This window comes from Mustelus asterias, chromosome 9, assembly GCF_964213995.1.
Source record: "Mustelus asterias chromosome 9, sMusAst1.hap1.1, whole genome shotgun sequence".
In the NCBI taxonomy this organism is placed as follows: Eukaryota; Metazoa; Chordata; class Chondrichthyes; order Carcharhiniformes; family Triakidae; genus Mustelus; species Mustelus asterias.
The window spans coordinates 21,939,249-21,967,199 of NC_135809.1; the positions used below are offsets into that span (position 1 = coordinate 21,939,249).

The following is a 27,951-nucleotide window of genomic DNA, read 5'->3' on the forward strand; positions in this document are numbered from 1 at the left end:
ACATTTCAAATCTGGATGCCCCTTCGTCAGAGCTCTGGTGGCCCGCATGGTAACACAGTGGTTAACACTGCTGCCTCACAGAGCATCGGGACCTGGGTTTGATTCCTGGCTTGGGTCACTGTCTGTGCGGAGTCTGCATGTTCTCCCTGTGTCTGCATGGGTTTCCCCTTTGTGCTCCAGTTTCTTCCCACAGTCCAAAAGACATGCTGGCCAGGTGCACTGGCCGTGCTAAATTCTCTCTCAGTGTACCTGAACAGGCACTGGAGTGTGGCGACTAGGGGATTTTCACAGTAACTTCATTGCAGTGTTAATATAAGCCTACCTGTGACCCTAATAAATAAGTAAAAGCAGTTAGTCCATCCTCCTCATTTCCCTCAGCCTTGTTTTTTAAAGAAAGCACATAGCCGAACTTTATATTTGACAGCTGAAGATGAGAAGGGCGGTGAATTAATGTCTGAAAAATGAACATTTCTGATGCCTTCAATCTCTCGAGGAGTCACAAACTTCTCAAACGTTGACAAGATTAACTTGTGTTTCTTGGTGCTGCCAATTTACAATGGGGTAGGTAATGTTTCGATGGACGCGTTTTAACATTGAGTAGCGTGGCCCTGGTCATTCAAACCTCCCAAGAATGTGACTATTGTTGGTAAAGGCGAAGAGGACAGCCCATCCTGGGAGAGATGTGGCTTGCTGCTCGGTGTGTGTGTTTCTCTTTCTCTCTCTCTCTTCCCCAGCCACGCGTGGTTGCAGTCTGATCCTCATTCTCCTGCTCACACTCGCTGCTACCTCCCTCCCACCCTCTCTCCTCTTTCTCAGGCTGCAGCAGACATGGCGACAACACTGCAACCGCTCACACTGGAGAGAGGTAAGGAAGAATCTTGACCATGTTAAACCCTCCCAGGGCTTTTTCCCATCCCTTAACAAAACAAGAAGAAAAAAATATATAAAATTGCGTTTGGCTGGCTGGAGGTTTGAAATGTGATTAAGGACAAGGCGGCGGCGGAGGGGTTGGATTTGCCTTTACTTTTTTCCCCCCAGCATTTATGTTCCCTGTAGCAATGATGGAACAGAGTGACGGAGTGAGGGGAGATGTATTGATGCTGGGGAAACAATGTTTCCTGTAAATATGTGAAACCTGTAAGAAAGCCAGGACAAACTCCGGTTTCTCGCTGCAAGAAACTGATTAGTCGAGGAGCTTTTTAAAGATCTTTATTCCTCCCCAGACTTGTGGCTGATGGAGGGCAGCGAAATCTTTAGGAAGCGCAGTGACTTGGCGATAAATGCAGACTCGTTTGTTTGATAACTGGACCCGCAGTAACATCAGGACCGGGAGACATCTCAGCTTTCCCAGTCAAAGCACCCTTAAGTCTGTTTCATTTTGCACCCACACAAGGATTGCCCCCTTCCGATTTCACTCGCTTAAATCGGGAATTATTATTATTTTCAGCTACAATCCAACATTTCGCCCTGGCTGCTCATTCAGTGCAGCGTTGCTCACTCCGGGGTTTGTGTCTTGTGGGAGGATGTGAAATCTGGAAAGGTTAGCCGGCAAGCAGGAGACAGTGGCTGGAGTTCCGAGGAGAAATAACTGCAGACTTTTAATGGGGAACTGATTTGAAGAGAGTTCTCCTGGTTTTTCTTGCTGGTCGGAGTTGTGGATGAAGGGCACTCATCTTACAGTCAACAGCAGTTACTTGTATTTATTCTTACTTGTATTTATCTGCTACCTTTAACATATGGCACAACTTCTCAAGGAGAATCATAGGGACAGTATTAAACACAATTTCAGGCAGAGCCCTGGTTCTTTTGGACTTCTGTTCCAGTTGAGTTATAAGATTTTAGGTTCTCCAGCCCTCCTCACTTCCCCTCTTTCCGCCCACCCGTCCCCGTCCCCCTTGCTCCTTCTCCCTCTGTACCAATTCAAACCAATTAATTCACCCATCTATCTTCATGGCTCCTTATTTTCCACATGACACCTCATTCTTCTATCCACCACCCTCCATGACTGCTTATACCCTCCGTGCCCCCCTCCACCAACTCGCCATGGCCTTTTAAGCCCAGAAACCAACTCAAATAGTATCCACCAGGGGCAGACCTCAGGAGCCACGTGAAGATGAAATAGAATCAAGTTCTAAAAATCTAGTACAGATTTCAGATATGCACTTTAAAAAATCCCATTCATGAAAGCCCATTCAAAACTTTGTTCACAAATCTCAAGCGCGTATTATTTCGTTAAAACAAAAACTTATATGCATACCCCACATCAAAGACAGTCAATCCTTCAATATGCTCTTTAACCTATAAATCAAACTGTGAACTAATAATCACTCTGTCCCTCCCCCCATTCCAACCGAGATTTTCACTTTTGTAATTCCGCCAAGCATTCATAAAGAGCCCTTGGGAAAATGAAACAAACAATTATTGAAACTGCTAGAACAGATATATGCCAACTGGCATCTCAAACAATGCAATGTAGTAGAGGGTTTAACTCACTGACACCCGCAGCTTGTTTTTTTCATGTATGAATCATAGAATCCCTACAGTACAGAAAGAGGCCATTCGGCCCATCAAGTCTGCACCGACCACAATCCCACCCAGGCCCTACCCCCATATCCCTACATATTTTACCCACTAATCCCTCTAATCTACGCATCCCAGGACACTAAGGGGCAATTTTAGCATGGCCAATCAACCTACCCCGCACATCTTTGGACTGTGGGAGGAAACCCATGCAGACACGAGGAGAATGTGCAAACTCCACACAGACAGTGACCCAAGCCAGGAATCGAACCCAGGTCCCTGGAGCTGTGAAGCAGCAGTGCTAACCACTGTGCTACCGTGCAGCCAAATGTTTGGAGATTTAACTAATCTCAGCTCATGCCATATAAACTGACCTTATCTGCCCTTCAGGAGCATTTTTGATTCCCACGTTGTGGGTTAAGGCTTTTGTACATGCTGATACTGGGTCTTTTTGAACTCAGTATCATTTCATGTGGCCCTGTTGAGTTTGAGTTTCCCTTGGCAAAAATTGGGGGCAAAATGTTCAGCTCCTGACAGCAGTGGGAATTGTGGCACAAAATTTGGGATGATGACAAAAGCCTGCTTTCTGCGTCAGGAAATTAGTTTGGAATTTTGTTCCTTCAGCTTTGTGGTATGTTTAAAAGTGGCTCAAGTTTCCCACTGAAATATGTCAGGAACTTTATTTGCATTCATTAATTCTCATGAAAAAAACAATTTGCTGGAATTATATTCCCCCTCCAAATTAAGTGCCCTGCCAGCGGATTATCAGAATAGTCCATTCCCCAACTGTTCCAAATGCCGCATACCTGGGAAGCTCCATTTTATAATGAGATTTGTAGACATTGCTTTTGCCTAATTTTTCAGAGCATTTCTGTGAGATTTTGGTTGTTTGTATCACGAAGTATGCCAAGGTTGGACAGGGAGACAGGCTTACCAGGGGTAGGGTGGGGGTGATGGTGGGGTTGGGTGGGAGGCAGGGGGGCAGTGAGAAGAGTGCCTGAAGAAGAAGGAGTAGATGTCCAGGGAAGGAAAGAGAAGGTTTATGGCGTCAGTAGTAGGTCCACTGGGGGAGAACTCAGTGTACTGGTGGTGGGAGAGAACAGTCACAGTAAGAGGGTGAAGTGGGATGTGGTAGGGTGAGAGGTCTCAAGTGAGAATCTGATCAGTGGAGGTCCCATTGTGTGGGACGTGAAGGGGGACAAGACAGGTGAATAATGGAAAAGGGCAGGGTGGGCATAGTGTTGGCTGTGAGGGGAGGAAAGGTATGTGCAAGTGGAGCATTATAGGATCCAGGGTAATGGGTTCAAGGATGACAAAAGATGGAGGAAGAGTGGTGCAATTTAGTGAGCCTGTGGTGATGGATGGAAGTTGATGGGTGACACAGGGAGCCGAGAAGGTGCATCTGAAAAGTTCCGCACTCCATTTTCTCAAGGCTATTCTTGACAACACAATTACTCTGGAAGTATGAATCCTAAATGTCAGAGGTGGGTCATATTGGGTGGGTGAAATTCAAGGCCAGCACAAGTGACTGACTACCGGGACCCCCATTAATAATTATGAGTCAACTGGATGTCAAAGATGCCCACTTGTGTTTGGCTCTCTGGTGAAGCTTTGTATTGCAGCAGGGTTGTTCCCGACTCATAGGTCGCATAACATCGAGATCCCAGCAAGGTATTAGAGTCCCATTTATTCTGTGGCATGTGCCTCTCAGTCGTGGTCCGAGGCAAGAATGAAAGGAGGGATGTTAATGACTTACTTCAAGGGGCATGTTTGGTGGAGGGCAGCCAACTTGCAACTCCAAACCTAAGTGGGTGAATGGTCATAGCTGAAAAGGGATTGTGCATTTAGTCTTCTATGCTGCCAAGGTACTGGTCTCTCTATAGAGTCCTGAGGGTGGCAAGACAAGTACAGATGTGTCCAATTGAGGCTTCCTACACATGGCTCTCATCACCATGGTCAAAGAGCAAGGTCTTCACACACAATAATATATGAATGAGAAGAACAGCCATATCTGGTTCTCCAGGGTGTCCTTTCCAGGGTTTCCCGGAATGTGATTGCTCAAATTGAGCACCTCACTAATAAGCTGAAAATTGGAAGGTAATACACATTCACCCGCTCCTCCACCCAGAGGGCATCATGTCGACTTTCCTGCACTTAATCTCCATATTTCGGAAATGAGGGCAGTATTTATGCACTCAGGTCCTGCCTGCCACGTTTGTAGGCCCACAGGATCTTCCTGAATCTGCAAAAACCCAGGCCTATGTTTCCATTTCTAAAGCCAGGTTACCATATGCCTTTTCTGTAGCCTTTTCAAAGACTTGTACACATACATGCACAGGACTCTATTCTTTCATTCCCTTTAAAATTGTATCAATTATTTAAAAGTCAGCAATAATATTGGCACCAATGGACTTAAATTCATTTGAATTTTACTAGGACTTGATGGGTTGAATTATAAAGAGAGGCTGGATAGACTGAGACCTTTTTTCCCTGGAGTGTAGGAGACTTCTGGGTGATCTTATAGAGGTCTATAAAATAATGAGGGGCATAGATCAGCTAGATAGTCAACATCTTTCCCCAAAGGTAGGGGAGTCTAAAACTAGAGGGCATAGGTTTAAGGTGAGAGGAGAGAGATACAAAATGGTCCAGAGGGGCAATTTTTTCATACAGAGGGTGGTGAGTGTCTGGAACAAGCTGCCATAGGTTGTAGTAGAGGCGGGTACAATTTTGTCTTTTAAAAAGCATTTAGACAGTTACATGGGTAAGATGGGTATCGAGAGATATGGGCCAAACGCGGGCAATTGGGAGTAGCTTAGTGGTAAAAATAAAGGGCAGCATGGACAAGTTGGGCCAAAGGGCCTGTAAACCTCTATGACTCTATGACTATGAATTCTCCTCATTCAAATGTACAGTCTACAAGCATGTGTGCCATTGCCAATTCATTGAAAATATTAAAGGTGACTCTTAAAGCATGATTAGTTTTGTGTTTCAATTCCACTTGGGAACAGTGTAATTAGTGTAAGATATGCCCTATATTGTGAATTTGGTTTTGATCATGTATGCATACTCTTTAGTTCAGTTTAAAAGCATGATTAGGAGCCAGTCAGAACATGGGATTTTTCCACGTGTAAAATTGTGTTGGGTAATAAAAGGACAGGCATTAATTCTCCATATTCAGAGCAGTTGAAATGTATTTACCAGTTGGGTATGCAGTTTAGATCAGATTATATCATGAAATACACTTAAGCTAAACCTTTATTGTTCATCAGATTTCTGAGTGGTGTTATTGTGGTACAGTATCATATAAATACAAGCTGAGGGCCATCATTCTGGGATACTTCCTGTTGTTCAGAATCCTAGTTGTTTAATCTCCTTAAGGAAAGTCTCTCAGAACCATTCTTGACCTCATTCGAGCAAGCCTGCAGGAAATCTCTCCATCTCCACTAATTAATCTCGAGTGGCTCTCCTCCGGCATGCATGCCTCCTGTTCGTCTTAGTAATAAGAGATCAATCCTATCTGAATCTGTAATTATGCCTACAACCAACCTGATATTTATGTAGCTCTTTTTCTTTGAAGAAGTTGATGAAAATCCAATCAACTGATTTTGCTAAGAGTTGTAGACTTTATAAAGCTTGCTCTTTAATTCTGCATTGAGGCTCACGGATTTTAAAAACATATCCCCTTCTCTTTGCTCACAGTGCAGGTCAGATAGTCTATTAACATTTCCAAATCCCTTCAAAGACACATCAAATGCTAGAGAATGTTTCTCTCCTATCTGTAATAGCTATCCAGAAGACTCAGATGATATTTATCTAAACAAATATAGTTGTCAATCAAACATGTATATTAAATAAAATCTTCAGGATACTGGCCCTTAAGTGAATGTACTGACATACTAATACTTACCCCCTTGATTACTGCTGGAACAATTTGCCCTGTTTTGGAATAGCATTTTGAACTGCATTAAACATGGGTGGCACGGTGGCACAGTGGTTAGCAATGCTGCCTCACAGCGCCAGGGACCCGGGTTTGATTCCCGGCTTGGGTCACTGTCTGTGCAGAGTTTGCACATTCTCCCCCGTGTCTGCATGGGTTTCCACCTGGTGCTCTGGCTTCCTCCCACAGTCTGAAAGATGTGCTGGTTAGGTGCATTGGCCATGCTAAATTCTCTCTCAGTGTACCCGAACAGGCACCGGAGTGTGGCGACTAGGGGATTTTCACAGTAACTTCATTGAAGTGTTAATTTAAGCCTACTTGTGACACTAATAAACAAACTTTATATATTTTTTTGATGAGAGTAAAAATACACAGTTACTGTAAATCAGCATACATTTATGCTGTTTACGTTTCTGATTATTCAATAAATTTGAGTGGTAATTTATAGACCAAGTCACAGATAGGCAAATTGTTTAATCTCCTGTCTTCCAAAGACAATTACAGAAGAGCTTAGAGAAAATATCGACTGAGCTGAAATATAGTGACGAGGGTTCTCGATTCAACTCCCAGGCTACTGATATTTATTGAGCAGATCATATAGAATGTAATGGGAGAAGCCAGTGGCATTGCGTCCAATGCAAATATCTATTGTAAAACCCTAAAAGAGTACACAGTATATCCAGCATGGTCTCATTGATGACCCGCACAAGGTTAGAATGTTTTTATTTGATCAAATTCTGTTAGAATGCAGCCTGACATTTGATACCTGTATTAATAGCAGATTCACATTGACTGGAGAATTGTAGCTAGTAAATAGTAACACACACAATTTTCTTATTCTATTAAAAGGAGCTCCCATTCAGTGTCTGCAGTGTTTCATATTTTCATTTCATATATGCATTCACAGAATCCCTACAGTACAGAAGGAGGCCATTCCATCCAGGGAGTCTGCACCGACAACAATCCCACCCAGACCCTATCCCTGTAACTCCACGTATTTACCCTCCTAGTCCCCCTGACACTTAGGGGCAATATAGCATGGCCAATCCACCTAACCTGCACATCTTTGGAGTGTGGGTGGAAACCGAAGCATCCAGAGGAAACCCACGCTGACACAGGGAGAATGTGCAAACTCTGCACAGACAGTACCCTGAGGCCAGAATCGAACCCAGGTCCCCGGTGCTGTGAGGCAGCAGTGCTAACCACTGTGCCACCGTGCCACCCTTGGATTTATCTGTGTTTATCGTCAATGCATGCTGCATTTTCCCACTGAGCAAATAATACAAAGGTAGCCAAGTAGTCCTTTTATTTTCATATGCTGCTGACTAGCCTTCCAAGGGTTAATCTGTTTTAGGAAGATTTTGTCAACCTTGTCCGAAGAGCAAGAAAAACATATTTATTTACGGATATGAAAGTGTTCTGAAGCTTGCCTCACAAATTACTCTTATAGATTAGGAATGCCAAGGAAATCTATGGGTGCAGTGACAACAAGTAAGTTCTGAAGGGCACTTAATTCTTAGTCAAGCATGCTGAGCTGCCTAAAATGGAAATAAAAGCAGTAAATGCTGGAAAAGCCCAGCGGGTCTGGCAGCATCTGTGAAGAGAGAGATGTTTTGAGTTCGTACGGGCTGAGTTTTTGGAACATTTTCTGTCTTCGTTTCAGATTCCCAGCATTTGCAGTATTTTGCTTTTATAAAACTGAAAGATACTGGCAGACATTTCTTTTTTAGTTTGATATCTATTTGAGAAGGACCTGACTTTTTCAAAAAATGCAATTGTCAAAACATTGAATTGTAATTTTGCAAAGTTGTGATCAGAAGACCGCATCAAAATGTATAAAATGGGTGGATTTGAATATTATGACTTAACGATGATTCTCTGTATTTCAATCTGCAGTGCGGTTATTAATTTAGATGTTTGAGATAAAGCACTAAAAGGGGGGAAAAAAAGAGTCAGGCAACTGGGCAAAGAATTGCAGGAAATTTGGTGGCAGGATACAGGACAGGATGTTTGGCATGGGGACGAATATGGAGGTGGTGAAGCTCTAACATTTGTACTGCCGGCCAGCTTGCTGGTTTCCCAGCACAATCTGGCCCCTGGACCACTTCACTGGATCTGGATTGGGGGTGTGGGTGGATGGCAAGTCACCAATTGAGCTTGTTAAAGGCTCATTACGACCTATTGTCAGAAGCCAGCTGCAATTTCCGAGTTGGGCTTGTTACAACCCAGGTGAGGTTCCCCAAAAGTAATTGAGCTCAGCGAGACCTTTTGGCTGTCACTGTCCGGCTGTGATATCCTCAACAGCCCCCTAACAACCTGTACCTTTGTTCTGCCATTCACACATTCCGATCACTTAATGGACGCTTTTAGCACCTTTCTCGGCCTTTATCATCACCATTTACATTCCCTTTGTCCAATTACAGTGCCCCCCCCTCCCCCCCCCCCCCCCCCCCCCCACATCCTCATAGCATCAATCTTGTCTGATTTTCTTTGCCTTCAGTTCTGACGAAGGGCCATCCAGACTCGAATCATTGGCTCTATTCTCTCTCCACAGATGCTGTCAGTCCTGCTGGGTTTCTCCAGCATTCTCTGTTTATATTTCAGATTCCCGCATCCGCAGTATTTTGCCTTTATATTATGGGATCCCCAAATTGTACATACCCGAGTGAGGAGGGATGACCCACCCTCTGCCGGCAACAACAAAGATTGAATCTAACAGGGTTCCCTTTCCCCGGATACCTTTCCCAGATCCAATAGTTTTGTTTATAAAGGAATCAGTTTAACCAGGCTTTCTGGAGTTAAGATAGAGTAAATTTATTAACTACTAAAATGGTAAATAGAAATGCGAAACCACACGCATCTGTATTCATACGGATTAGAAGTAAGAATTGTAAGTAACTATAAATAAAACTTTATACAGTGCAGTTCTTGAGTTGCAATGAGTAGATGATGTTGCGTTGCGGCCAATACAAGTTGATTCCAGTAGTCGATTCTTCGGTTCAGGAGTTCTGTGGTTCATTAGAGAGATTTCAGTTTTTTTTCCAGCACGAAATTTCTGCTCGCTGATCGACTTTCACAGTCAGAGAGAGTTTCCTTGAAAATTCTGTTCAGGTCATAAAACAAATTATTGTGCCTGCATGTTGAAGAGGCTTGAGGGAGACATACCCTTCCACTATTCTACCGCATGGCGGCACAGTGGTTAGCACTGCTGCCTCACAGCGCCAGGGATCCAGTTCAATTCCGGCCTTGGGTGACTATCTGTGTGGAATTTGCACCTTCTCCCCGTGTCTGCGTGGGTTTCCTCTGGGTGCTCCAGTTTCCTCTTACAGCCCAAAGATTGTGCAGGTTAGGTGGATTGGCCATGCTAAATTGCCCCTGAGTCTCCCAAGTGTAGGTTAGGGGGATGAACATGGTAAATATGTGGGATATGAGGATAGGGTTGGGGAGTGGGCCTGGATGAGATGCTGTCTGTCAGTGCAGACTCGATGGGCTGAAGGGCCTCCTTCTGCACTGTAGGGATTCCATTAAACACCTGTTAATGTGCAGATTGGATCCAGGCAAATGTTTAAAATCTGCAAATGTTGGGAATGCACAGATTGACTGCTCTAACAGCTGAGGGGAAAGCCCCAATCTCATTCCTAGCTTTTGAGATGTAATAGACACAAAAGATGATTCGCAGGTAAATTTAATTATGCTGCCATGCTGTTTGTTCAAAACCTTCTATTGGGCATAAGAGGTTTTAATTGCTGAGAAAGAAATTGGGCATTTTGTGGTTCATGGGGAACTCCATCATAACAGCTAACTGTTGGAGGTCAATGTTGTCATATAATGTTTAAATTTTTATTAGCGGATCATCTAATGTAGGAACATAGGAACAGGAATAGTCCATTCAGCCCATCGAGCCTGTTCCGCCATTTAATGAGATCATGGCTGATATGTAGCCTAACTCCATATATCTGCCCTTGGCCCATATCCCTTGTTACCTCATGTGACAAGATTTATCTCAGATTTAAAGATAGCAACTGATCTATCATCAACTGCCATTTGTGGAAGAGAGTTCCAAACCTCTAGCCACCCTTTGTGTGTAGAAATGCTTCCTAACATCTCTCCTGAATGGTCTGGCCCTAATTTTCAGACTCTGGTTCTAGAATCTCCAACCAGTGGGAATAGTTTATCTTTGGCCTCCTTCTGCACTGTAGGGTTTCTATGATTTCTATGATCTACCTGTCTTTTCCTGTTAGTATCTTGAAGACTTCAATCAGATCACCCCTTATCCTTCTAAATTCTAGAGAAAGCAGGTCTAATTAGTAGAATCTCTCATACATAGAAACCCTACAGTGCAGAAGGAGGCCATTCGGCCCATCGAGTCTGCACCGACCACAATCCCACCCAGGCCCTACCCCCACATATTTTACCCACTAATCCCTCTAACCTACGCATCCCAGGACTCTAAGGGGCAATTTTTAACCTGGCCAATCAACCTAACCCGCACATCTTTGGACTGTGGGAGGAAACCGGAGCACCCGGAGGAAACCCACGCAGACACGAGGAGAATGTGCAAACTCCACACAGACAGTGACCCGAGCCGGGAATCAAACCCGGGACCCTGGAGCTGTGAAGCAGCAGTGCTAACCACTGTGCTACCGTGCCGCCCAGTCTCCTCAAAAGCAAACCCATGAAGTCCAGGTCTCATTCTTGTAAACCTACGGTGTACTCCCTTCAAGGCCAATATATCCTCCCTCAGGTGTGGTGCCCAGTTCTGCTCACAGTTCTCCAAGTGGAGCCTAACCAGGGTTTTGTGTAATAGTTTTTGGTAAATTTTGACATTTTCGCATAGTAGCATGGAAATGTTCACAGAGGATTCAGTGAAGTGTACATTTTGCCTAAGAATTCAGATATCAATAGATCTATCGAGGTATCAGAAGGAAAGTGCACAGTTTACTGATGTGCAGAGAAATCCAACTATACTATTGTTTATTGTGAAATATGCGACAAATAGTCTTGAAATGTATTTTATTAGGGGTTAGTTTTTAATTGTCATGTATGCTTGCACAACACAAGAGGAGGAATTATTTTGTTTGTGACAGGAACACATTTAGACCACTTTTCATAGAACCATTGGATCCATTTGAGTGCCAGATTTCACTCAGCTTATGTATCACACAGAAGTATAAAAAACATCAACATAATGAATGCTTCCATTTTAGATGGGACAGGGTTTCAAAATCGCAAAATAAGCAAAATATTGCAGATGCTACAATCTGAAACAAGAACAGAGGATGCTGGAAAAACTCAGCAGGTCTGTCAGCATCTACTATGGTTAACATTTTGAATCCGTAGCTGCCTCATCACAACTGAAAGGACGGAGAATGTAGAAACTGCAACTAAAAGTAGCAAATTAAAGAACAAAAGAGAGATGGCGTGGCTTGAGAGGGGGAGGAGGGTGTTTGCATTGAGGCAACACATGTATAGAATATTTTTTTTAAATGAAAGAAAGGGGGGTTTAGGAGGGAGGAGAAAGGTCAAAGGGTGGCATGGTGGCACAGTGGTTAGCATGGTGCCTCACAGCGCCAGGGACCCGAGTTCAATTCTGGCCTCGGGTAACTGTCCATGTGGAGTTTGCACATTCTCCCCGTATCTGCATGGGTTTCCGCAGGTTTTCTCCCACAGTCCAAAGATGTGCTGGTTAGATCGATTGACCAGGCTGAATTGTCCCTTAGTGTCCCAAGGTGTGTAAATTAGGGGGATTAGAGGGGTGGATACGTGGGGTTACGGGGATAGGGCATGGGTGGGATGCTGTGTCAGAGTTGGTGCAGACCTGATGGGTTGAGTGGCCTCCTTCTGCACTGTAGGATTTTATGATTCTCTGAATATCTAAAGCTGCCAATCTCAAGATTGAGTCCCGAGGGCTGCAATGCACCCAATTGGAAGATGAGATGCTGCTCCTGTAGCTTGCACCTTCACTGGAACATTGCAGCAGGCCAAGGGTCAAGGATGGACATGTGAGCATGAAAGTGAGGTGCCATGTTAAATGACACACAAGAGGAAGGTTGGGGTCAGGCTTGCAGACTGAGCGAAGGTGTTCCACAAAGTGGTCACTCAGTCTGCCCATTGTAGCGGAGACTGCCTTGGGAAAGCGAACACAATCAACCAAATTGGAGGAAGTTCAAGTGAAACACTACTTAACCTGAAAGGAGTGCTTGGAGCCTTGAACAGTGAAGAGGGAGGAGGTAAAGGGGCAAGTGTTACACCTGCGATTCAAAATAGCATGGCAGGATGAAAGAAAAGGCAAAGCTCAAGATGTAAATGAGAAATGTAGTTACTCTTGTGTTACAAATGTATAACTTTATAAGAGTCACTTTTAACTTAAGGTGGTCAAATTGGTCAAAACCTCTCGTGGAAACAAACCGTGTGATTTGGTTGTCATGGGGAAAGAAGCTCAGACCAAAGCCTTTTGAAAAATGGTTGTTTCGCACCTTCCGAAAAAAGAGAGGCAGTTGGTTTACTATGTACAGACCCTCAGATTTAGAGATTGGGAGAGAGGTACAGCAACAGTTGCTGCTGTGTGAAACAGAGGAGAAGCCCGTTGTGCTAGCCACCAAACAAAATGCTGGTAGAAAATGATTTTCTGTAAAAGAGATGGAACTTGTTTAAGATTTAAGGATCAAGGAGTGAACAGAGGATCCCTTGCTGCTGGAAGTCCATATTTAAAGGACTGAGCGAAATAGGACATTGGAAAACTTGCCCTGATGTGATAAGGAGAAGGGAACCTGTCAACAAGTTGAGAAAGATTTGGACTTCAATCTACAAGGATACATATCTATTGGGAGTGTGATGTGATGTGCAAATGGATCATAAAGTACTTTGGTTGTGTTAATTATTTACCAGGGAAGTACCTCTTATAGACCTACTGGTTTTACATAAATAACAGGCAAAGCAATTGAATAAAGCACCTGGAGTAATGATGATTATGTGCATGATAATGTAGTAATTAGCAACCAGCAGAACTTCAGAAAGAGAAGATCCTGCCTCAGCAACCTCATCGAACTTTCCGAGCGCCATGACATCCCAAGAAAACCTTATGATTTGTTTGCCAAGATTTCCAGAAAGCCTTTGACAAATTCCCTTGTAGAAGGCTGCTACATACAACAAGAATTGCTAGGATCCTAGATGAAGTAACAGCTACCATGTTGAAACTTGGTGTGATGATAGTAGAGCAATTGATATATTTATATTTAAGGGGAATGTTTAAGAATCAGCGTTACTATATGGACAGTCGGTATGTATGGAGGGAATGCAGCTCAGATTTTGGGAGGGCAGGATAATCATTTCAACCTTACAGTTGTTTGTTTTAAGTAGAGCAAATCGACAATTGTTTACTGAAGTTTCCCTGGGATTTCTGATTAGAATGATTGACAGGGTCATGTGATGATGTGGTTAAGGTGCAGGTATAGGTCTGTAGCAGAGTGGAAAAAGCTTCTGCAGAAACAGTTAGTTGCACTTGAACTCTGGTTGAAGTTAGAAAGATTTGCAGGATTCTGGAACTCAATTTCTGTCTGAAAGCTCCAAGACTGTTAACAGCCAACTCTATTTATTTAAAAGTTAGTTTGATCTATGCATGAATGGGATGTATTTGGAACAGTCATAAGCTAGAAAGTAAAGTTGTTTTCATTCATGTTTAAATTTTGTTCAACTGTTAATGGTTAAGCTGTTTTATTTGTTAGAGTTATATATAAATTGTGTTATTAAATAAAGTTTGTTTCACGATAAAAAAATGCCTACTTTGTCAGTGGAATAATTCCTGGAAAGAAATATCCTATCCTCACATTTATGCCAAAATAGAAAATTGCTGGCATCTAATCTGGCTTCATAATGTACTTTGGGATTGTGGGGTCCAGGACCCTAATAATTGGGGTGGAATTTTCCTGTCCCACCACCACGGGAATCGTAGGGGGGGGGGGTGGTTGCGCAAACCATGCAAAGGTCCGTTGACTGTGGGTGGGAATATCTGGCCTTTGGTCGAGTGCGGCCAGAAAACCCTACCCTTGGTGTAAAACAGGGGGCGATATCTTCTGGTTGTTCATGCCAGTGGGATCTTCCACGTCCACCAACGGTGCACCCCTGCCATCGGTTTCCTGGTGGCGCGGCGGGGACCAGAAGAGCACACCGCTCGCCAACAATGGGTCACCACCCACCGCCGAGAAACATGCCCTGGGGAGGCCAGAGAATCTTACTCAAGGGGTGCTGTTATTGGGTTTCCACCTATCAATGCAGTGGGAAGGGCGTGCCTTTTGTCTAAGCCAAAAGAATTAAAAATGCATTTAATCAACTTGTTGCATTAAATCCACTGAGGAAAGAAATAGTATGAAAATATGTAAATATTTGAAATAGTGGGGAGACCAGCAAATTTCATGTGGCTGTTTCCTACGTGGGATCATGAAATATACAGTGTCATTATTCATGCGATTCTTCATGATTCTAAAAATAGCAAAGAATGCAACATAGAACAATGTTAACCTCTGCAGGCTAATTTGTTACATTCAAAATAAGAATTTTGTGTGCAAGGACCTTAAGTCTCTGAACTAACATTTACTCTGTTAGATCAATAGTTTAATTATACTGTACAATTAAACCCTAACGAGATGCATCAGTAGTTGTAAATATTGTGTGCAGTTCATTCATTGCATGCAGTTCATTCATTGCATGAAACAATGTAATTTTTTGAACCACATTTTTTAATTTTTAATTTCTTAGGAATTGGGACCATTGGCAGGTAATAGCAATCATCTTGTGAGAAGAAAGAAAATAATGGTGAATTGGATAATGTACATTTTAATGGAAGGATTTCCGAAATCTATTAATCTTGAAAGTCTGAATCTAACCTTTCACATTTTAAATGGCCATCACATCATCAGCTTTATTGTATATAATCCTAGAAATTCACAGTAAGAATTTAAATTATTCCATCAGGACAAAAAAGACATATATACAACACTGTATTAATTATTAAAATGATAAAGTGTCAATGTTCAGTTTCTGATGCCTCCACAATGCTACAGTGTTTACTTGTGGTGCCATGTGGCTCAGATAGATTTCAAAGGCCCGCAACTTTAAAATGGGCAGAATTTTCCAGCCATTCACGCCAGCGGGATTCTCTGGTCCCGCTGCAGTGAATGGAGATTTTGTTGAGTGCCAAATTCTCTGTCCTCGCTTGCAACTACGACAAGGTGTGAACATCTGGAAAATTCCTGACTATGTATCTTGCAGGACAAAGGCGTCATTGATCCTCTGTTCATAAACTGGGACAATAAGTATCCTATATTCTGCTTGCATCTTTGGTTTCGGGGAGGCCGTGAATAAGAGAAGGGAAAATGTAATGAGCCTTGATGTGTGATGTAAACTCAGCCAAACCAAGTCAGAGGATTGCAAGTTAATTATGGATGAGGAAGGCCATTTAGTTAATAGTTCATCCATCCAGAATGAACCTAGAGTCTCCATTACAGCATCCAATAGTCCTAGGATATTTACCTTCCAGTTATTGACCACTCAGTGCATAACAAATTTGTTAGAGGGTGTAACATTTTCCTTTATAAATCTCAGAAGCAGTGAATGAATTCTAAGCTTGTACTAAATTAAACTGTTGTTCCTGTTATGTTATGGATTGTGTAATATCTATTTCCAATTAGATCAAAGGAAGTGGCTTATAAGGATGCCAAATGTATGCAAACTAGCAAGAAGCATGAAAGCAGACGGTAACAACTCTTTTAGATGTGTGAAAAGGAAAAGATTAGCTTGGACAAATGTAGGCCCGTTACAGGAGGAGGCAGAAAGAACAGGGACATAGCAGAGAAACTTTGAGTCTGTCTTCAACGAAGCAGTAAATCTCCCAAAAATACTAGACAACCAAGGGACTTGTGAAACCGAGACTTGTTAGCTTGACAGTTGATGCATGTCCTTGTTCATGAGTAACAAATGTTAGCACGTACGCGCAGCAAGCAATTAAGAAGGCAAATTGTGTGTTGGCCTTCATCGCAAGGAAATTTGAGTGCTAGAGTAAAGATGTCTTGCTGCAGTTATATAGACGTTTGTGAGACCTCACCTGAAATATTATGCATAGTTTTAGTCCCCTTCTGTAAGGGGGGTGGGGGACATGCATGCATGGTGGGGAGTGCAACTGGGATTCATCAGATTAATCCCGGGAATAGCAGGATTATTTTATAAGAGATTGAGGAGCCTAAGGTCTGTGTCCCCTATGGTTTTGAAGAATGAGAGGTGACCTAATTGAAACTAACAAAATTCCTACAGGATGGACGTGGATAAGAACATAAGAACATAAGAAATAGGAGCAGGAGTAGGCCATCTGGCCCTTCGAGCCTGCCCCGCCATTCAACAAGACCATGGCTGATCTGAAGCGAATCAGTTCCACTTACCCGCCTGCTCCCCATATCCCCTAATTCCCTTATCGATCAGAAAACTATCTACCCGTGATTTAAACATATTCAACGAGGAAGCCTCCACCACTTCAATGGGCAGAGAATTCCAGAGATTCACTACCCTCTGAGAGAAGAAGTTCCCCCTCAACTCTGTTCTGAACCGGCCCCCCCTTATTTTGAGGCTGTGCCCTCTAGTTCTGGTTTCCCTTCTAAGTGGAAAGAATCTCTCCACCTCTACCCTATCCAGCCCCTTCATTATCTTATATGTCTCTATAAGATCACCCCTCATCCTTCTAAACTCCAACGAGTACAGACCCAATCTGTTTAATCTCTCCTCATAAGCTACACCCCTCATCTCCGGTATCAACCTGGTGAACCTTCTCTGCACTCCCTCCAAGGCCAATATATCCTTTCGCAAATAAGGGGACCAAAACTGCACACAGTACTCCAGTTGCGGCCTCACCAGTGCCTTGTACAGTTGCAGCAAGACCTCCCTGCTTTTATATTCTATCCCCCTCGCGATAAAGGCCAATATTCCATTCGCCTTCTTGATCACCTGCTGCACCTGCAGACTGAGTTTTTGCGATTCGTGCACAAGGACCCCCAGGTCCCTCTGCACAGTCGCACGATGTAATTTTTCTCCATTTAAATAATATTCCAATTTACTATTATTTCTTCCAAAGTGGATAACCTCACATTTGCTAACGTTATATTCCATCTGCCAGATCCTCGCCCACTTGCTCAGCCTATCCAAATCTCTCTGCAGACTTTCCGCGTCCTCCACGCAATTCGCTTTCCCACTCACCTTCGTGTCATCAGCAAACTTGAATACCCTAGATTCAGTCCCCTCCTCCAGATCATCTATGTAAATGGTAAACAATTGAGGCCCCAGCACCGATCCCTGCGGCACGCCACTGGTCACCAACTGCCAACCAGAAAAGCACCCATTTATCCCAACTCTCTGCTTCCTGTTAGATAGCCAATCCCCAATCCACGCCAACACCTTACCCCTAACTCCGTGTACCCCAATCTTCTGCAGCAACCTTTTGTGAGGCACCTTATCGAACGCCTTCTGGAAATCTAAAAACACCACATCCACCGGTTCCCCTCTGTCAACCGCACTAGTGACATCTTCATAAAAGTCTAGTAGATTCGTCAAACACAACTTTCCCTTCATGAATCCATGCTGCGTCTGCTTGATCGAACCATTCTTATTCAGGTGCTGTTATTTCCTCTTTAATAGTGGACTCTAGCATCTTCCCAACTACGGACGTTAAGCTAACCGGCCTGTAGTTACCCGCCTTTTGTCTACTTCCTTTTTTAAACAGCGGCGTAACAGCAGCTGTTTTCCAGTCAGGATAAGAGGCTTCCTCTGACTGGTGAGTCTAAAACCAAGGGAATCTCAGGATAAGAAGCAAAGTCATTTGAGACAGAGGTGAGGAAGAATTTCATCACTCAGAGGGTGGTGAATCTTTGGAATCCTCTACCCTAGAGGGACTGTGGAAGCTCAGTCATTGAGTGTAGTCATGACAGAAATCGATAGATTTCTGGAGACTAATGACTTCAAAGGATAGGGAAGTGGTCCAGGAAAGTGGCATAGAGGTAGATGATCAGCCATGGTCTGAGTGAATGGAAGTGCAGACCTGATAGGCTGAAAGGCTTCCTCCTGTTTGTATGTCCCATCTGTTGCTAGGCCTCCTGCCAATGTGGAATATTGTTTACTTCTTTTGAAATGTTATCACTTTGCAAAAGACAGGAGTTTTGTCCCTTATGGTTTGGGATTTTAATCCATCAAAAAAAATGTCTATTTGTTGCACCTTTAACATTATTAAAGAGTCAATGCACTTCATAGGAGTGTTACAAAACAAAATTTAACACTAGGCTGAGCCACATATGCCAACATTAGGCAGATGACCAAAAGCTAAAGAGCCAAAAAAGCATCTTAAAAGAGGTGAGTGAGATAGATGGGGATCTTTAAAGAGAGAGTTGCCTATGATAAGGATCATGACAATATGTAACTAATATGAAGGATAACTGTGTATTGGAAGACTTGAATGTAATCCATTTCAATTATTACAACTGAAGGTGTGACTTGAGCACGGTGGCACAGTGGTTAGTATTGCTGCCTCACAGCATTAGGGAGCTGGGTTCGAATCCTGGCTTGGGTCACTGTCTGTGCAGAGTCTGCACATTCTCCCCGTGCCTGTGTGGGTTTCCTCCGGGTGCTTCGGTTTCCTCCCACAGTGTGAAAGACATGCTGGTTAGGTGCATTAGCCATGCTAAATTCTCCCTCAGTGTACCCGAACAGGTGGCGGAGTGTGACGACTAGGGGATTTTCACAGTAACTTAATTGCAATGTTAATGTAAGCCTATTTGTGACAATAATAAATAAACTTTTACTTTAACATACATGCAAGTGAAATTATGATTTCACTCAAATTGTAGTGTAAATAAGTGGTTATGAAATACTAATGGGTGGGATTTTCCAGCCGTTCCTGCCTGCAGGACCTTCTAGTCCCACTGAAGGAGAACCCCCCCCCCCCCCCCCCCCCGCCACACCAAGCCACAGTAGGTTCCCTGGTGATGGGTAGACAAGCCATATACCTTGGTGGGACTGGAAGATCCCTCCAGCAGTCGATGGTGAGCGCCTTCGCCGCTGGAAAACATGCTGCAGAGGGGCTAGAAAACCCCAGCCGATGTATTAAATATAACAAAAAAGTAGCTGAAAGGACAAATCTGATCAATAGCCAGCAGAAATCGGAGATGTTAGATGCTTTGATTTCTTTCCAAGGTTACTATTCACAACCAATCAATGCGATCTACCATTTCTTCATGCCATTTTGCCTGTCATTTTACTTAATGCAGAAAATAATTGCATCACACATGAGTGCACAATTTTGAAAAATAATCTACTTATGAAATTGGTGAGTAAGTTCAGAAATAATTGCAAATGGTTTCCCACATGTAGACATCTTATTGTCTGAATCCAAGGCTGAGTTTAAAATTTGACCAGGACCTAGGATACTGGTTTTGTCCATGCTATCGATAGGGTATGCTGTAATAAAAATGTGAAAGCTTCCTCTGCAGCATATCCCAAACCCATCATTTCCACCATGTAGAAACACAAGGGCAGAAAATCTATGAGAACACCATCACACATCATCAATCCTATTCCTTCTTCATAGAAAGATAGAAACTAGAACAGGAGTGAGCAATGTCCTAGAAATCCTCAACCAAAGTGTATTATGGGTGCACCTTCACCATGTGGACAACAGTGCTACAGGAAAAAGGCCCAGCATCATCTTCTGAAGGTTGGCAAGAGATGGACACTAAATGCTGCCCATGTCAATAATATCCACATCTTAAGAATTACGATGATAGTAGGCAGTTGCCATATATATATATAGTTTTTAATGTTTTTGTAGAATGTTTAAAATTTCAGCTTTATGCTGCAGGCAGTCGGTGTGTCTGGAAAACATTTGGCTCAAGGGGTGTAAAAGCAAGTTAATCAGTCATTTCAGCCAGGAATTTGTTACTTCGATAGAGCTAATGGACTTTTGTTTACACAAGAGATTCCTTGGAAAGTTGATGGACAGGATCATATGATAATGTGGTTAATGGGCAGAGCAGAGAAAAGCAAGACGATTGTTGTTGGAGGTCTGCTAAAGTCAGAGGCACGTGCAGGCTGTTTCTGAGAGCTGTCACCACAGGATCTCTCTGAAAGCTTCAAGACTGTTAACACACTTTATCGCAAGTATGCCTGGGTTTGTGAACTGTACTTATTTGAAAGTGGTTTTGATCTATGCATGAATGGGGCTTATATGGAACTGGTCGTAAGTTAGAAAGTAAAATTGCTTCCCTTCATTTTTAGATATTGTTCAACTGCTAATGGTTAAACTGCTTCATTTGTTAGAGTTATATTTAAATGGTATTAGAAACATAGAAACATAGAAAAAACTACAGCACAAAACAGGCCCTTCGGCCCCACAAGTTGTGCCGAACATATCCCTACCTTTTAGGCCTACCTATAACCCTCCATCCTATTAAGTCCCATGTACTCATCCAGGAGTCTCTTAAAATACCCTATTGAGTTCGCCTCCACCACCACTGACGGCAGCCGATTCCACTCACCCACCACCCTCAGTGTGAAAAACCTCCCCCTAACATTTCCCCTGTACCTACCCCCCAGCACCTTAAACCTGTGTCCTCTCGTAGCAGCCATTTCCACCCTGGGAAAAAGCCTCTGAGAGTCCACCCGATCTATGCCTCTCAACATCTTATATACCTCTATTAGGTCTCCTCTCATCCTACGTCTCTCCAAGGAGAAAAGACCGAGCTCCCTCAGCCTATCCTCATAAGGCATGCCACTCAATCCAGGCAACATCCTTGTAAATCTCCTCTGCACCCTTTTAATCTTTTCCACATCCTTCCTGTAATGAGGCGACTAGAACTGAGCACAGTACTCCAAGTGGGGTCTGACGAGGGTCTTATATAGCTGCATCATTATCCCCGGACTCCTAAACTCAATCCCCCGATTGATAAAGGCCAGCACACCATACGCCTTCTTAACCACCACCTCCACCTGCGGGGCCGATTTTAGAGTCCTATGGACCCGGACCCCAAGGTCCTTCTGATCCTCTACAGTACTAAGAGTCTTTCCCTTTATATTGTGCTCCTTCATCCCATTTAACCTACCAAAATGGACCACTACGCATTTATCTGGGTTGAAGTCCATCTGCCACTTCTCCGCCCAGTCTTGCATCCTATCTATGTCCCTCTGTAACTTCTGACATCCCTCCAGACTATCCACAACCCCACCAACCTTCGTGTCGTCGGCAAACTTACCAACCCATCCCTCCACTTCCTCATCCAAGTCATTTATGAAAATGACAAGCAGCAAGGGTCCCAGAACAGAACCCTGGGGCACACCACTGGTGACCAACCTCCATTTAGAAAAAGACCCATCTATACCCACTCTCTGCCTCCTTTGGGCAAGCCAGTTCTGGATCCACAGGGCAGCAGCCCCTTGGATCCCATGCCCTCTCACTTTTTCTAGAAGCCTTGCATGGGGACCTTATCGAACGCCTTGCTAAAATCCATATAAACCACATCTATCGCTTTCCCTTCGTCAATGTGTTTACTCACATTTTTGAAAAACTCCACCAGGCTTGTAAGGCACGATCTGCCTTTGACAAAGCCATGCTGAGTATTCTTGAACATACTAAGCCTCTCTAAATGCTCATAAATCTTGTCCCTCAGGATTATTAAATAAAATTCATTTTACGATAAAAGATCCATACTTTGTCAGTGGAATCACTTCTGAGATAAATATCCTATCCTCACATTTACGCCAAAAAGAAAAATTGTTGGCTTCCTAATGTAACTTGGGGATCTGGTCCAGGACCCCAACGGAATGTTTGTTATTTTTAAACTAGCCTTATGGATGCAATCAACAATCCTGCTGCAAGCCGTAGAATCCCTATAGTATAGAAAGAGACCATTCAGCCCTTTGAGGCTTCACCAACCCTCCGCCCTATCACCACAACTCTGTGCATTTACTATGGCTAATCCACTTAGCCAACACATGTTTGGACTCTAAGGGGCAATTTAGCATGGCCAATCCACCTCACCTGTACATCTTTGGACTGTGGGAGGAAACCAGAGCACCAGGAGGAAACCCCACACAGACACGGGGAGAACATGAAAACTCCACATAGTCACCCAGGGCCGTAATCAAACCCGGGTCCCCGGCACTGCAATGCAGCAGTGCTAACCAATGTGCCAGTATGCCACGCTGCACCCAAAATGTGCTCAAAACTGCTGTTTTTCCAGGCTGATTTTATGATGCAAGTTTCCACTCAAGCTCATTCACATAATCACAGGCGTAAAATCTTCCATGAACTAATGCAACTGGCTAGCATTTTAGAACATGATATTACTGCGTCAATAAAAAAATCATTCAAATATTTAAGAAAAGTAACGTGGTGCAATTTTACTAGCACCACTGAAAGTGGGTTTGTCACAGAAAACAAGCAAATAAGAGTGGAAGGTTTATCATCTGTGAGTAACCTGGTTTTGAGGTCCTGAGAATGACTTACTGAGGCATTTACTAGTTTCATTGATGTACAGTGCTGAGTTTCTTAGCAAATCAAGTAATCTTTACAAAGGCTGCTTATTTGTGTCCTCGTACCTAAAAATAAAAGTTTAAAAGAAGCTCCTTGAAAGACTGCAAATGGGTATAATCAACAGAAACCTACAATGGTGACTGAGTCAATCTGGATTGTGGCTGGTTTTAAGGGGAAGCCTGTTTCCAGCATGTGCTTTGCACGCAAGATTGAGCAGACTCAATTCATGCTGGTTGTAACGTATGCTTCCAATTCCTTGATGTGTGATTTTGGGCAAAGTGCACAGGATACATCGGGACAATCGAATGGAAACTCTCTACCCCACTGTTTCATTTAGGACATTATAGGTGGAGGTTCCTGTTCCTTTTCTGTTGACATATTAAATCGAGGCCCTATCTACCTGCTCCCAATGACATAAAAGATGTCACAGCATTAGTTGGAGAGAAGTTGAGCTATCCATGGAGTCCTGGCAATCAATTCCACCTTTCTTTTCAAAGAAAATAATCTGGTCATATTGATCTTGCTGTTTGCGGATTCTTGCTGCATGCAATCCGGTTGCTGCATTTTCAGCATTAGGAGATAGGTTACATTTCAAAAGTACTTCATCGGCTGCAAAGAACTTTGATACATTCTGAGGCCATAAAAGGTACTATATAAAGGCAATTCTTTCTCAAAGATGAGAGCAAATTTGCACATTCTCCCTGTGTCTGTGTGGGTTTCCTCCGGGTGCTCCGGTTTCCTCCCACAGTCCAAAGATGTGCAGGTTAGGTTGATTGGCCATGCTAAATTGCCCGTTAGTGTCCTGGGGTGCATAGGTTAGAAGGATTAGCGGGCAAATATGTAGGGCTACTGGGATAGGGCCTGAGTGGGATTGCAGTTGGTGCAGACCCGATGGGCCGAATGGCCTCTTCCTGCACTGTAGGGTTTCTATGATTCAAATAGCCTCTTTGTGCTCATGTGCTATACTTGCGCACATTACATCATTGCAGAGCCCATGCAGGAAAGGATGGAGTGAATGGTTTATGATTTTCTATTATTTTAGAGATGCAGTGAGAAAGCATGTCTTCTATTACCTGCCAGGCGATTGAGTTTGTACTTTTTCTCAAAGTCTTTTTGCAATTCCATGTTTTCTGTGACAGTTTGATGACGATGTATCTGTCAATCATTGTCTAGTGTTTGAGCATTGACTGATCTTCCTTGACGGTGGTAATTGGTTAGGATCTTATCGGTAACCCAAATGATGGAAATAGAACTCGGCCTGTTGAGCATATCTATTTAATTCTCTGAAGGAAATGTTCTGCAATTTTTTTTCCTGACCACCCAAGTTATTTCAGAAAACTCTCGCACTTTCCTCTGTCAAATTTTACACCTCAATCATTCAGCTGTGATCAGTTACTCTCCACAGATTACATTGTCATCAATCAAGACCCACCACCACCTGCCCCCCCCCCCCTTGCCCCCCCCCCCCCCCCCCCGTAAAAAAAATGTGGAAATGCACAACAGACCAGACTTGGGCAGTCAATATTTCTGGATCTTACCCTTTATAGGGTATGATCCAAAAATGTGAAGAAAACATGAACAAGCATATTAGTGGAATCAGAAAAAGAGAGTAGATGGAGAGATGAGACACCTGGACACTGAGGAAGCATTCGTGGAATGATTGTTGACTAATCTGACAGGTTTGTTATTCCTGGTTTTGGCAGTACAGGAGTTTGGCCATGAATTGCAGGTTCAGTGACCAGAGAGATATTTGGAGTATGTTTTCTACATATTCATTTCGCTGACCAGGGAAATGTTTTCTTTTGCTGTTTTTTTGGCACTACAGGAGGTCGATCATGACTTGCAGGTTCAGGTAGACATATTTGCCTTTATTGGGCGCCCAAAATTTTAGGACTGCCAATTCAAAAATCTCATGGCCAAAAATGTGCAACACGTGGCCGACATTCTGACTGTTCTTGGTCAGAGAGATTGTTAGTCAGCTGTGGCCAACTATCGTGTTATTGAAAGGTTAATTACGCTATTGTACAACTTTGTGGTGCGTTCAATGGACAAATAATCTACAGCAATGTCATGAAAACCAAGGAGAGAAAGGGCGAGATGCTGTTTCTGTGAAGTTAATGGTGGAGTGATGCAAATTGGCTGGCAATTTGCAATCCAGGGAGTATCTTTTCCTCACCACCAGTTGCTGACAATTTGCACATTAATGATGGCTGCCCCACTCAGACGCACACTCATCCATTCTGGGCTATTGTTATTGTTCAAAAGTAATGATGCAACAATGGTGATTTGGGGAGATTGATTTAAAGATTGAAACACAAAAGTACTCGAATATTTGAACCACATGACTGACTTCTGAACATACAAATGTCACCAAGTGGACTATTGAACTGTTGTTGCCAGTAGAATAATGAGTTACTAGTTGGACTTTAAATTTACTGGTTTATTATTTATAATATATTTAGATTACTTTTGATCTTATAGACTTGAATATCTGCATTTTTAAGGTTTTGCGTGGCTAATAGAATTCATTTGCAAAGTACTTGGTATGGCTGTCTTTAAAACAATCCAGACACTTGGACAATACATTTGGTTGCAGCACCTGATTTGAAAGTATAATCTTTAAATATGCCAATTTTGCTGTGTTGCTCATTCCACTGGTTTGAGGTGCTTGAGTATACCAAGCCACTTAAAATGGAGGCCTGGATTTTTCAGTTCACCTCAAACTGAGGATGCACCCCGCTGCCCTCAAGGAAAGCTGTACATGGATGTATCAATCTAGGTTTAATCTTTCCTGATGCTAATTCCATTCTGGTGCCAGTTATAGGGAGATTTCTGGCTTCCAGCAATAGTTACATTATCGAGCATGCCATACAACCAATCACATTGAAGAATTCTCACAGACTGCAAAGCAGGAAGTAACAAACAGATTTGATCTTTTTTTTATAATTTTATGGGAAATAAAATTAAGATTGACACACACAAGTGGGATTAATATAGAAACTGAATTATGAGTTTTTTTATTTTAAGTACCTGGAATTTTTATAATGGAATGGAGAAATTAGACATTCTATAAATATAAAATTAGTTTTTCAGGCCCAAAGATTTGCTGAGAAGTAATTTCGACTTAATACACCATTAGAAGTCCAACTACACCTCATTCAAGAAAGTATAACTTTGCCAATGATTTTTACAATGAGATTAATAGTGTGAAAAAAGGAAGTTTACATCAAATTGGTGATTTCTGATTGATTTCCACCTACAAGGACTTCAGTTGGAATGGGAAATCAATGATAGAAACTTTTAGACTTTCGTATTTCACACTGTGGATGAGTATGCAAGAATTGCTCTCAGTTTCACAGAATAATGATGATAAATGCGGGTTCAAGGTACTTCATCATTGACGGAGCAAGTAATTAAGAAACAATGCGAATATTCAATGAAGTATTTGATACAATACAAAACTAACAAGTACTACATAAAAATCAAAACCTTAGTTAAACAAATAAGGTAGGAAACAATATTAAGCAGAAAGGAAAGGATTATACAAATACAAGGGAAAGTTGAAACTTAGCAGACTGAAAAACCTCTAAAAGTTCCAGGGATACAAATACCAAGGGGTTCCAAAAGGTAACATGAATAAAAACCTGCAAGTAATAGCTAAGCTAACAGAGGAAAATAGTGACAAGTGGATGCAAGATTGCAGATGTGTTGTAATTTGTTTTTAATTACCTAGAATTGGTAATTGTAGTCAGTCTATCTCTTTGTTGACTTCAGGACGCATCTCACAAGATTCCACATGAGAGACTATTAGCAAAAATAGGAGTGCATGGAATTGGTCCTAACTTTAGCTTGATAAGCCGGTTGAGAGGCAAGGGGTGCATGTAGTGAGTCAGAGCGAATGCAAAGGAAATGTACTTTAATTACTGGGATGTGACAAGTGGTGTTTGCCAGGTCTTTACTGGGCCCTCAGATTTTCACCATACTCATCAGTGATTTTGATGAGAGAAAGTTGTATGTCTAAGGTGGCATAGTGGTTAGCACTGCTGCTTCACAGTGCCAGGGACCTGTGTTCAATTCCAGCCTTGGGTGACTGTGTGGAATTGGCACATTCCCCGGTGTCTGAGTGAGTTTCCTCCGGATGTTCCAGTATCCTCCCACCGTCCAAAGATGTACAGGTTAGGTGGATTGGCAGTGCTAAATTGTCCCAGCATTAGGGGGTTTAGTGGGATAAATATGTGAGGATAGGCCCTGAGTAGGATGCTCTGTTGGAGGGTCAATGCAGACTCTGTGGGCAGAATGGCCTCCTTCTACACTTGTAGGGATTTTATGATTCTAAGCTTGGATCTAATTAAAATATTTTCCCAATTTTTCCTTCTGAAGTTAGTACTTCCTGGTAAATTCAATCTATTCCAGTGAATGGTTTTTGAAGTTCACAGTTACAAATACAATCCAACACATTGAGATTAATAAGAAAAAATATTTCCAATTAGATAGGTGAGGGTTAGAGTTGAATAATCAATGATTGGATGCATTATCTATTCGGAAGGAATAAAATTGATGGGCCAAATGATCTTTTCTCATTCCATACTTTCTTGATGGTTAGTAGAGTGAGCAAAACAGGGAGCAGAATTTTTTATTCTGCACTTGTAAATTCGAAAATAATTGCCTTCTAAGTAGCTTGAGATAATGCCATTTTTTTATACAACTCTTCCGTTTGCCTGTGAATAAGCACATTGTTATAGTTAACTCATTATCTGGAAGATAACTGTGCATTTCGCTAATGGACTCCTGGATGATATTTAAGTTTAGACTCACAACACAGGTTAAAGTCCAACAGGTTTATTTGGTATCACGAGCTTTCGGAGTGTTGCTCCTTCATCAGGTGAGTATTTGGTATCGCTGCTCCAAGCACTCCGAAACACTCACCTGATGAAGG

The 27,951-nt window shown here is 42.7% G+C and overlaps 1 protein-coding gene across 5 annotated transcripts in view; it reads left to right on the forward strand.

The window, feature by feature from the left end:
• The first annotated feature begins 756 nt into the window (after positions 1-756).
• lin7a (lin-7 homolog A (C. elegans)) overlaps positions 757-27,951 on the forward strand; it is an 83,583-nt gene continuing 56,388 nt past the window's right edge. For 4 of the 5 annotated variants that reach the window (XM_078219791.1, XM_078219790.1, XM_078219792.1 and 1 more), the window contains exon 1: positions 757-865. In XM_078219791.1, the coding sequence (XP_078075917.1) occupies positions 829-865 (37 nt within the window). In that variant the 5' untranslated portion in view covers positions 757-828. Of the gene's footprint in view, positions 866-1,520; positions 1,697-27,951 lie in introns of those variants that run through there. The other variant, XM_078219794.1, reaches the window with a different exon arrangement.